This window comes from Sander vitreus, chromosome 16 (genome assembly GCF_031162955.1).
Source record: "Sander vitreus isolate 19-12246 chromosome 16, sanVit1, whole genome shotgun sequence".
Taxonomy (NCBI): domain Eukaryota; kingdom Metazoa; phylum Chordata; class Actinopteri; order Perciformes; family Percidae; genus Sander; species Sander vitreus.
In genome coordinates, this window is record NC_135870.1 from 7767242 (window position 1) to 7780307 (window position 13066).

The following is a 13066-nucleotide window of genomic DNA, read 5'->3' on the forward strand; positions in this document are numbered from 1 at the left end:
CACCCCTACTCCTGTCAAATGAAATGGTGCCGCCTGGAGTCACAGTCTTGTTGCAGATATGTGTGTGTGTGTGTGTGTGTATGTGTGCATTTGTGGAAATCAAGGGTACATGGATAGGTTAGGGGAATGGGATCCACCACAGTCTTGGCATTGAGCCGAGAGCAGGATTATGTATCCGGCACTCGAGCTACTGTTCAGAGAAAGAGAGAAAAAAGGTAGAAAGAAAGTGTAACGGGGTAGGGAGGGGAAGATATTTGCAAAACCACACCATGCCCACTCATCTCTTCAACAATCGGTTGTAATGTCGTAAGTTTCACCACACATCTTAAAATAATTGACACTTAAACTACATACTTTTATGAATTAATTATCCTTTACTATGCTGCAACCTCATGTGCCAAGCCCATGTCCGACAAACAAACCCATAAAAGGCCGAAGACAAAGTTAACCGCTCCTCTTTTAGCACATCACATCAAAGATGCAACACTTTGCTTACTAATTTTGTACATAACACTTACAAGTTCCCGCTGTGCACATGGCTCAGGAAGACCTAACTGTGGGAGTAGAAGTGGATACTTTACACCCCAGCCATTTATCTTGAGAAAGAAAATAGTTTTGAAGCATTGAAGATGAGGGCTTTATAGCAATAAACAAGTTTGTGTTGTTTAGAGTTTGAGGAAGACAAGTTGGAGTTTTCATCAGCAAAGTCTAAATCCTGGGTGAATCCTTTAAACTTGTTAAACCACCTAACACTAACAGCTCAGCTTCCCTATTTTAATCCTCCTTTAACATGTCCTTTCCTTGTAATTGTGTTGTAAATGCATTTACTTGTGGACAGCAGAGGCCCTGTGGCTGATCAGAGCATTTAAGGCATCCAAAAAAGTTCCCCCAGATTGTTGATCGAAGCAATGTATGAGCATGAGAGGCAAAGGAAAGGAGATGTTTTTATTTTGCCCACTAAAAAAAGCTTCCAAAGAGCGCTAAGGCTTAAAGAATGCACTGTGTTTACAGCATTGCTCTTTATTTTCATGCCGTTGCATAGTTAAAGCAGCAGAAGGAAAGAGGGACGGTAGACTGGCAGAGAGGAAATGAACACAAGACCGTGTCATATAAACAGTTTCTGTTTATCTGCAGAGAACCTGCCTCTTGGATGTGAGGGGCTGTGGTCAGATGGAAATGTATGTTTAGCATCTAGTGCCAGAGGTGTTGGCCCCTCGAGGGAACCGCCATGCTAAGTGGGTAAACATCTCAGCTTAACAAGGTGCGACGGAGACCCACACCTGTGGCTTAGGATGTGGTCAGGACAGCTTCCGCTGGAAGGTCGAATGCCGCTGACAGAAATTCATGAATGAAGGTGTGTAAGGAAGTATACGTCAAAGAGGGAGGGGAATAGAGCTGATAATGCTTGTGTGATGAACTCTCTGAAGTGCCTGCCTGACTGCCACCAAGAAAATGGCTCTTTGCATTAGGTGAGCCATCGCTTTATTGGAAAAGACAGTTGCTGTCCTCAGATGGGTTTTTGGAAAGGCCTATTGGTTTTATAGTTGGCATCCGGACAGAGATATATTATGCTATCCTTTCACCTTCCATCTCTTTTCCCGTAAGCTGCTAATTGGCCCTCTCCACCTGGCTCACCTCCAGATGACCCAGAAGGGGCCCTGTGGTCACTTTTAGATCCATCAGGGGATGTAAAAACCTCGGTGGAAATAATGAATGAAACAGATTTTGCAGGGAGGAAAAAGGAAATTGGAAAATGGAGACGAGAAAGTGGAACAGTTTGATTCCATTTGATGGGAGGAAATGAGGGCTTATCAGGTGTGGAATGATGGAACGTCCTGATGACAATTGTTTCCTTCCCAAAATGCTGCTGATCTTCATGGGATTAGTATGTGTCAGTGTGGATTAGCAAAAGCAACACTCCTCAGTAGGGGTCGTGACACAGTTAGCATCGACTGGATGCTCTCACAGACTTCCCACTTTTCTTCTTTCTCTGTGGTGCTGAGCTGGCTGTTATTATTATGCTCTTGTTATTGCTGTTATGACGGCCATATTGTTATGATGCACTCTGTGAGTGTAGGCAACTGTTGGCCAAAGGAACTTAATTGAATAATTCATCCCTGTTTGTATGTCGTTGTCATCTGTAAAGTAATAAAATGGCTGTGGCTTGTTGGAAACATCTGATCAATGGATGAGGTTTGCGATCAGCCACTGCTGGTGTTTACCTGTTAGCGTTTAGACACTCATGTGTGAAGACAGACTTTACAAATAAGTTTAAGAGCAATAACAACATTACGAGCACCTTCCCACACAAAGTGACACTGAAATGGCAGTAAATGTGTTGCCATGTTGACAGGATGATCTTGAAGTACGCCTATGTGAGTATTACAGTTATATGAGGTAAGATTTGAAGCGAGTGTTTGTACCTGTCACCACCAGTCTTTGGCAGCAGGGCTTATATGCAAGGTTGTGTCCATATAAGGAGATGGGGAGGCTGTGTGTGGTAGGGAGAGACTACATGACGATGAATCAAGAGGAGATGGAAAACGGAGGCTATGGCTAGTCTCAGAATCACAGGCTAACGCCACAGGAACGTGATCAGACCTTAATACTGTAGCTTGGGTTTAATGTGACATGTAAGCTCCATCATTTAGACAGTGGACAGCCTTTTCCATGCCTTGTATGGACTCCTTTTGTCAGTGATCGATTGATTTATTTCCCAAGGGAGTAACGTGCTGCTTGATGTTGGCAGGTCCGAGGGAATTACTGCAGGGTCAAAGCAGACTGTTGTGGCTTTAACAGGGTACATTTGTGGCTGGCTGAGACAAGGGCAAAAACGATGAGCTTTGCTTTTAGTCAACCATGGTCCTTGTTAAAAATGCTTTATGCGCCAGTTAATGCGTCACTTACTTCTCTCATGTTAGTAGCTGAGAAACCGTAACTCCCTGTCTGTCTCACTGAAACTGATTTTGATTTTAAGGAAGCTCTAGCAGGATTTTGTTTTAATGTTAAAATCCTGCATGAAGTTTGTCTAAAAGATGCTAAATGTATGCAACTTCTAGAGTTTGGGGATAAGAGAAGATCGTGCAGTGTCCTGCATTGATGAAAAATTCAGGACTATATACTATTCTCTAACACGTGTTTGTTTTTGAATAATTGGGCTGTCTAATAAAGTGTACAATGTTATTTTTTGAACATGTTTATTCAGACAGTTAAAAGTCAGTCAGTTGTAAAATGCAGATGCTGCAATTAAGCAGATGTATGCTTTCCTGGGTGCTTATAAGTTCCACACGCCCAAGGGTCCCTGTGCTTAATGCTGTATCTTCTGACACCTTTACTCAACTTTACAGAAGTTTATTGCAGGCATGCCTTAGTTGCTAAGCGACCAGTGTAAACAGAGAGATTTGCATCATGTGCATGCTATATCGTTATATCACATGATCAGCTCGCACAATCTAACACTTACAGACCAATAAGTGCAAACGCTATATAACACATTTTTGATTGACGGATCAATAAGAGCATTTGTAACAGAACTACATTTCCCAACACTTTGACATTTTGACTATATTATTGCAGCGCGCTCAGAGACAAGCTCATTAAATAAACCTCCCTCATCACCTCATGGTGAATGATATATATTTTCTGGCCAGTGGGAGAGTTTCTGTCTGTCTCTTCATTATGAGTTGATGACAGACAAAGCTGTCTTTTTGTTTAGACCCTTCGCCTGTTTAGAGGCCCTGTCATCCTGTGGTTTGTCCACTTCCAGGAATATGAATATAGTTATCCTTTTGACATGCCTACATGCTGGGCTATGTGGATGTTTGAAACAGATGGGTGTGGTGCTTGGATTCGTATATTTCTCTATTGCTCTTACAGATCTGTGTGCCTCTGCCTAATATGTCCCCGTGTGCAGGGTTCCACTCGTACATGTTGCAGAAATGTAATTGCAGAGTTTGGGATTGGATAATAGACTTCCTCCAAGACAGGAAGAGTGGGATGGCTTAGGAGAGAGATAGAAAGACTGAGATGAGAACATCCTGATTAGGAAATCGCCACACACCAAATGTATCTCGCTCAAATCCCACATTTCCTCTCGAAATGCTCTACACAGACTTGTTCCAGATTGTCTACTGTGTGTATTAAAAAGGTCTAAACTGTTATCGAGTATGTTTAGGCTACATCTTAGTTTATTTGTTGAGTAATCGAAACAAGTTACTTTGTAACTAATGTCTGTGCTGCAGCTGCAAACTGAAGTTTACGTGTTTGTGTTTTATAAATCAAAGAACTTGGTTACTTTTGACATGACTCTCAGTCTTGAATAGTGTTCTTCCTTTAGTTGGGTCTTTGTCTTGTTGATGATAAGATAATCACCACCACCACACACCACCACCATCACTGTACACCTGTGGACAAACACGTGCAGCCAAAGTGTTCTTAAATGGAGACCTCTGTTTAAGAATGTCGAGTTTTTTCTTCTAAATTGATGTGCGCTGAATGCGAGCCATGTGTAATGACATCCAGCTGGAGGTTGTTGCAGGGTAACATAGAATGTACAAACACTCTCGCTCTGCCCATTCGCCTTTCCAGCTTTCCCAGCATCCCTTTCTCAGATGGATGGGGCTATTGAACGTTTTTTTTTTTTTTCTTCTTTTTCTTTTCACTCTCTGAACGGTGTGTGTGGTCTTTGTAGCCTGACACTGGGACTTCTGTACCTGTGTGTGGGTGTACGTGCATGCTTTTATTCTTGTCCGAGGGGGTTGCCTTTGACAGTCCACATTCACCATAACAACACAAAAATGCATCCAGCAGAATACCACCAGCATGCTTGCTTTTGTCTTTTGTTTTATTTCTGTAACTCCTGGGCCATAAAATCCATCTGTTGTACTCTATTTAGTTTGCTTCCTCACTTTAGTGTTTGCCCTCCTCTAAAAACACCCTGACCCCCCGTTCCTTATGCGACTGTCCCTATAGACATGACCCAGTGCCCTTTTCTGTCCAAATCTTTTGCTGGGACAAGGCTGGATGCTAATGGATGTCATCGTGTAGCTTGTTGTGTGTGCATCTGGCTGCACGAACAGCTGTTTGTCCTGGGTGGTTTTGGCATGCAAGGGTGCGGTCCAGGGTCAAACCCCATGTCACATTGTTCTGACCCAGTGTATTTCTGCGGTGGCCTGGTTACAGCCGGGACGACCGGCCTGAAAGTGTGCTAATTGTATGGTTGTGGTCGAAGGGAGGCAGCGGTAGATTTAGCATTGCAGGGAAATGGATGGAAGGATGGGTTTTGCTGCAGCCCTAACCCATGATCATGGTGATCTATAAATGGGCACATCTCTGTTTAGCGCCTAAATGGATAACTGAACTGAAATCTTCTCTGAACCACAACACTGTGATCTCCTGCTGAGTAACTAAGGCTTCTGACTCTGCAAAATATAGCACATAGAGGGAAATGGTCACAATTAAGGTTTATCTGATAGACAGCCATTCTGGGCTATTAAAGAGTATTATCTGTATTTGCATTGTATAAACAATATGATACATGGGCTGTAGAGTTAGCAATGTGCACTACGGAGTCTGGACAAATGTAACTGTTTTTTTTTAACCCATTTAAAAATAAAATCTTAACAACTTTTTTCTTTTTCTTTGTGTCTCTTTCTTCTCTCTGTAGTGGAACCAGCAGACCTCTTGAAGATTTTAGATTTTCACAGTTTACCCGAGGGTGTTAAAAAAACAACGGGTTTCTGCTCACATCGGAGGTCAACACAAGGACCCGATGTGGCTTACAGAGTATCCAAAGAAGCCCAGCTCAGCGCCCCCACTGTACAGCTGTATCCAGGTGAGTATCTTGACTCGACACACAGTAATGCTCACCCTCTACAAATGAATACAATCACCTCTTGCATTTCTATTTTTTTTTCGTTATCAAACAAACCAGTTCAAAGCCACTTTCAAATCATTTTCCCACACCACTGCTTTAGGTTCATCACTACAGATGGTTGTTCAAGATCTTTAACTTATCTTACAAGGTGTGTCTCTGCTACACAGTCTTGCCATCTGGTCAGCTGTATGACCTTTCACCCCTCATCATTGTAAACAGGGATTATAACATTAAAAGGTAGCTGGAAAGAAATGTGTATTTGCTCCCATCTAGCCTGCTTCTGTACTTTCCCTCCATGCAGAAGTTTTATTTTGCTCCTGTAACTTGATTATTTATTTCAATTCTACCTTTGTTTTATGGGATTTTAGGCATAAAATTTCATTTTAATTTTTTTCACTTAACTTGTTTACCAGGTACCAAAACACATACTGTATGTCTACAGCCATTGCTGGAAGACTTGGACATGTACAGAAATGAGAGCATATCTGGACAGTTCTGGTAATTGAGTCAGTCAGGTTGCTTAGTCACACGTATTCACATGTTGAAGATAATTTAGGGATGGATAAAGATAATGCGCCCTTATTTCCCCCTTGTCAACACACACCAGATGCATGAGAAATCCAGCACTGTAATATTTGATGCTCTAGGAGGAGCCGGACGATGGAAAAGCAGTGGAAATAGGGGTGGTAGAGGGGAGGGAAGTCTGGGGTTCCACTTTAGCCTTGTTCTATTGTGCTGACGTGGCTTTGGGTTAGTGCTTTATGGTGCGCTGCAGTAGTACTTTCCTCTCTCTCCTCTCTCTCAGGCAATCTTTCCTCGCTTTTCTCCATCCTTCTCTCTTTATTTTCCCTCAAGCGCCATCTTTTTTCCCTCTATCATTTCTATCTAGACTGCTGCTGCCTCGCAGTGTTTTCTCCCTTTGTGTTCCATCTACACTTTCTGGTAACATGCTAGGCTCCCTTTTCTTTTCTTTTTTTTTTTAACAGTGCAGAAATTCAAAACCATAATTCTCTGACCCAGACAACCAACTTCTGGAATTACTGTGATTGGTTTTCCTGCAGCTTAAAGATATACAACGGGGGGAAAAAAAGAGCAATGATGTGGTCTAGATGCAGAAAACAAAGGATAAATACTAACCCTTCCTGTAAGCTAATCTTCCACAAAGCTTCTGAGATGTTGCATTGGCCTCAGTGGACCTTTGATCAATATCATGGCTCTTCTTTGGGGCTTAAAGCAGAGCCACAGAGCTCCTGTGGCCTGCGTGCCCTATCATGCTATCCAATCAAACAAATACTGTTCACTTTGAAGCTTGGTGACAGCAGAGCCCATATGATTCTCTGTTTGGATACACATGCTATAATTACACACATGCCACTCTGGATCATCTGAAATAACAGTCTACATAAAACAAACCAACTTGGAGGAGTTTACAATAACAGGCACCACATAGTCTCAAGGTGCAAACAGAATAACTAGCCGCCTGTGGTTTGAAGGCCTTAAAATCTAGTCGAAGCGTCTGTGACGTGGTCCCTGTCTCGCTTTAACATTAAGAGAATGTACAGCTAATATGTTCCAGAGGGCAGCTAAACTTGTGAGATCATTTTATCCATCTCTTTTTTTTTTCTTCTTTCTTTTAAGTGAGTTTGCTACTGAGTTATGACTTTGGCCCGAAGCCTGGAGGTATAATTTGCTGAAATTATCATCACAGCATCCTCCCTCCTAAAGGTTTAAAAAAAATAAATAAAATAAAATACCACATATAGAAAGCAAAGGCATGCAAACATGCTTGTTTTGTTATGACTATAATGTTGGTAATAAAAACCACAGTAGCTCTGATTGAGCTTGTGACCCCGTAACCACACTGTGATGATGTGTTGGAAAAGAGCAAGTGCAGACATGCAATCATTAGGCAAACATGTGGAAGGGATGATTCATTTGAAAGTACAGAGGCACTGGAAACAGAAGGGTCCTTTCTTACCTTGAGGAGTGAGGAAAAATGAACCGCCGGGCCTTTTTAAGTTTTATACCACACACGTCCCACGTCTCAGTAGTCTGTCCTCGTCTGGTAACTCACTCTGTATCCAGATAAATCTATGAGAAATAGCATGTACGAGTACATACACAAATTCATATTGCCATAAATCCCTGGCCGTAGCTTTGAACATTTGTGCAGAAGAGATTTCTTCCATGCTGTTTGTTGTTATTATGACAGACAAGAAGAAAGGAGTGATGCAGTGGCTCTTGCATTGCCTCTGAATGGGGTTAGCTATCACTTGGCATTCAAACTTATAGTCTGGACTGCTGTGGCTAGATGGCATCGGCCATTCAGTGAGGGCCCTGTGCTCTGGCCTACGGTGAGATTCAAATGGCTAAGCCAAGATCACAAGCTGTACAAGCAATACTGGTGCCTGCATTTATTAGGTTAGAAGATATCCCTATCCCACATGCATAGTGTCATTTAATTTTAACAGAAGGCCACCTCTTCGTGGGGCCTTTTACTAAAGGTTGCATAAAATGAACAACACCAAAACACAGTAAAGGGAGATAGAAATTCATTTTTTGTTGGTTATAAAACAAAAAACATGATTACAAAGTCTGAGATTCTACAAGGCAGTGAGTAAGTGAGGATGCATGATGAGAGAACATTTAGCCAAAACCTGAGAACCAATCATTTTTATCATCACTACAGCTGATGCAGATATTAATACCCAATATATCTGTGGTATCAATTTAAAACATTGGAGTCTGCACTTGTCCTCTCATGTCTTTATGATATGACATTTATCACTCGTGATTCAATTCCTACTGCCTTCTGAAGAAGCTGAAGTAATCAGAGTTGGATCAGGGAAAATAATTTCCCTCTTCTATTGATCAAAGTGAGCTGTTCACAGACAATAAGACATATGATTATATGTAGCTCCATCCATCAAAACATTCTCAGACTGTTCTTAAACTACAGAGCTTTAGTCGCATGGTGTTATTTGCGCCTTGAACTTGACACACTACTAGGGCTGGGCGATATGGAGAAAATCAAATATCACAATATTTTTGACCAAATACCTCGATATCGATACAACAACGATATTGTAGTGTTGACTATTGGTGCTTTCACAAAATATTTACACAATGAGATTGTTGATAAATAATCATCAGTAATGTGGATATAATGACTAAATGGGTAAAGGCAAATAATAGAACAGTGACAACAGTCTGTTAAGTTCAGAAAATGACATCACTTTACTGTAATGCGGCCTGTAAAACCAGGTAAAAGACAACACGTATGCCACATCACGATATTACCATATCCAAAATCTAAGACGATATCTAGTCTCATATCACGATATCGATATAATATCGATATATTGCCCAGCTCTACACACTATTAGTTCTACCTTTTTCCATTAGAGCCGCGTACATGCTGGACACACAGCCATCTTCCTCTCTTTCGCCATGTGTATCTCTTTGTCCTTGTTTCTCCTTTTTTTTTTTGCGCACCATCAGACAGGTACACTTGTTGTCTCTGCAGCATTGTGCAATCCCATTGGAATGCTGCTTGTCTCATACAGAAGTGGGGGGGGGGATTTGGACACAGTGATGACTGAATGACCAGTTACAGGACACAAGACGTTCTACCCCATTTACCTGCTTGTATGCACACTGACAGATGGGGGAGAGAGGATCATTCAGAGTGCTGGCATAACTCCTGCCCCTCCCTGACTTTTGAGGCGTTCATAAAGATTCTGTAAATTTGGTAGATAAAGAAGAATAATTGGTTACACTTTACTTGACGGTATCTCCATAAGAGTGACATGACACTGTCATGAACGTGTCATAAACATTATGAACAAGTCATAAACGTTTATGATATAACGCTTCTTTTAGTAAGTGACATTCGTTTTTTTGTCATGACAAGTTATGGTTAGGGTTAGAGTTAGTTAGGGTTCATGTGTCTAACCCTAACCCTAACCCATGACTATGTCATGACACTCTTATGTAGGTACCTTCAAGTAAAGCGTTACCGAATAATTTAGGTGTAGATGTCAAATGTCTTCAGTGTGAAATTGGAGACGGGGTGGCACACCACTCTCTCCGTCTCTTTTAAACTTGTTGGCTAAAGCTGTACTGTAGGTCTACTAGAGAATAGTCCATTCAAGGTCAAATAAAAGCCAGCTATATCACACTTTAGATATTTTATCAAAAATAAAAAAGCATCTTTAATTGGTTATTTAATCTGGAGGAAAATGTTGGGTCGCATGTGATTGCCTGTCTGGGCTTGTCCCAGACCTTTTTACACTGATGATGGTGCTGCCATTGTAAACTCCCAGGACTTCTGGCACTACAGACTTTCCATTCCCACCGTGTCCACACACACATACACACTAAATGAGGAATGAAGTATCTCTCATCTGGTTGCCCGAAAGTAGCGGTTTGAGAGACACATTCCATAAATGTGCAGACACACTGCATAAACACGGATGTACAAATGAGAAGCCTTGCTTTGTAAATGCTGCTACAATTCAATTCAGAGTCAGATTAATTCTCAATTGTTGCCCTCCAAAAAGAGTACTTTGAATTTGAAAATGAGTCATTCTCATTTCTTTGCTCCCCCCGCTCCCTCTTCTTCTATGCCATGGTGTCCCTTTCGCCCCACAGCTGACACAAACAGCCTGTCCTGAGCCAGCGCTGAGTCATTGTCTCTGCGACAGACATGGCTCATGCAACAGGATGCATCAACAAACTTTCGTGCATGTGGTTTCTTTTCTCTGATTTTTCCCAACGTCCTTTTTCGCATCATAGCACTTTCATTTCATAATATTCTGCCCGCTTAAGTCTTTATGTATTCATACATCCATACGATGGTTTCTGAAGGGTTATTTGTCTCTTCTCCTTCTTTCTTGTGCTCGCCCTCTCTCGATGTCTGCCTTACACCATCCTGTCGAAGCATCTGTCAATTAAAGCAATCTTTCTCATATGATGCCAAGCTGAATTCCTGACGGAGTACATTGCCAAGGCATGTGCTCTCCGCATGATGTGATTTGATGCCTGGCATTAATGGAGGAATCATAGAAAAATGCAGGAAGACAAGACAGGAACCCAGATGCTGACTGGGTGAAAGACAATGAAAAAAGTAAGAATAAAGTGAATGGATGATGGGGCGAATTTAAACTTGGTCGTGAAGCGTCTCTTTTCCCTTTTCTTCTTTCCTTTTCCACTATCTCTTCCTCACCTCAGGTTTCCACACCGTATTCCCTCTGCGACTTCTTTTTGTCCACAGCCTCCGATTGGCTCAGTCCAACATAGCATTTTCCTTCTATTCTTTAAGTGGTGACAGAGTAAGGGGGTTTGATGGCTGCACAAGGTGCTACAAAACCACTGCAACCACAAACCCTGCCTCTCTTTTCCGGCCGTCTGGAAATCTCTGCTCTGCATATACTGAAGAGCAAAGATCTGCTACTGGAATCCAAGCGTTTTTTGTTTTTATTTTGCTTACGGTATGTTAAATATAATCCCGATAGCTGTTTTTTCTTAACGATAGTGATTTTAATTTAGCCAGATTGCCTTTGTGTTTTGTTTTTTTCAAACTAAAAGATCAGAAAGCTCTGTTTGCCACAAGTGTAGTCCGACCTCGACATTAGCGAGCACAAGTCTCCTCAGGCGGTTAGAACGGCCGCCCTCTTTCTGGGGTTCTGAATCTGTCTGGCAGATGTCCCCCACACTTTAGCAAAATGGAGGAAATAGTTGAGGCCGCACAGTGGAACCATGCAGATGGAGGCAAACACATCCTTTTCATGTCTGTTTCTGCAACCTTTATGTGTTTAAATACCAGATTATTATTGGTATTTCCATTTCCATACCAGCTTGTTTTTTTTTACTCCCATTTCCCCATCTCCAATTCTCTGCTGGAGCGTCTCAGTGTCTGTTAGATCGATCAGCTGTGGGAGAAGAGAGGTGGAGTGGAGGGGTCTGAAGGATAGTTCGACGAAGTCTCCCAGGATCACATGCTTTTGTCATTATGATTCTTATTCTGTGCTCAACTGGAAATTCTCGATTTTGCACTTCTGCTTCTAACGTTTAGTTTTTTTCCTCTGACCGGCCTCTCTTCTGCCAGCCGTCCCTTTCAGATTAATCCTATCCTGTTACAAATCGCCGGTGTTTTCTTTCGGTGCTCAAAGCCCATCTTCCCAATTCTTCCAATCTAAAGTGTCTGTTTTTGTAACTTTTCTTTTTATTAGAATAATAAAAAGAAAATAATAATTTCCAGACTCCCTCTTGACACTGAAGAAGAGCACAGTTTGTCTCCTGAAATAATAATACGGTTACAACATCCTGGACACAAACATAGAATGTCATTCCTCTTATGATGATGAATCGTTACTGCTACTTATAACTCTCCAAAACTTTTCTCTTTCTGTCCAACCCGCCATCCGTCCTGCCAGGTGATGTGTTCCCAGAGGACTTTTCCATTATGGCTACAGTGAAGCCTAAGAAGGGCAGCCAGTCCTTCCTGTTGTCTGTGTACAATGAACAAGGCATCCAGCAGCTCGGACTGGAAGTAGGCCGCTCTCCAGTGTTCCTGTACGAGGACCACACAGGCAAACCCAGCCCTGAGGACTACCCCCTCTTCAGAGGAGTCAACCTAGCTGACGGAAAGTAGGTGCACTTGCTTTCGGCTCGATGAACATCCAGCAATTGTACAGCACACTCATATAAACGCATATTAGATTCTGCATTGTGTTAATGCACTTTTCCCTCACTAATCAGAGTCCAGGTGGATGTGTTAGGCTTTGATGCTGGTTTAATTTGTTAAGCAGCACCTGGCCCAGGTGTCCCTTTTGCAACAGATTTGTTAGTGACATGCAACCTTGTCACTGTCTCTTTGTTATATTGTTAATTTGTTCCCTTACACTTAACGTGGATTTGCAGTGTCTTCAAATGTGGATCTTCTGCTTGCAGGCGCAGTGTAGAATTGTGTTTGTGTCACCACAAAAAAAAAAAAAACACAATGGACCTTTTTCACAGCAGACATTTTGACTTGTCATAGTTGGAAAAGCACAGCTGAAATTGATAACCTGGACGATGGCTCAATTCCATCAAATGTCCCAGTAAGCTATTTCAGTGAGTCAGCATGCACAATACCAGGGCCTCTCCTAAGTGGAATGCAGCCATCATTAATAGTTTTGAATACACCTG

General features: G+C 42.0%; 1 protein-coding gene across 2 annotated transcripts in view; it reads left to right on the forward strand.

Moving 5' to 3' along the window:
- The window catches only part of col5a1 (procollagen, type V, alpha 1), an 82443-nt gene that overhangs the window by 13111 nt on the left and 56266 nt on the right, over positions 1-13066 (forward strand). For both annotated transcript variants that reach the window (XM_078270639.1, XM_078270638.1), the window contains exons 2-3: positions 5666-5833; positions 12313-12526. In XM_078270639.1, coding sequence (XP_078126765.1) covers positions 5666-5833; positions 12313-12526 — 382 coding nt within the window. The remainder of the gene's footprint in view (positions 1-5665; positions 5834-12312; positions 12527-13066) is intronic.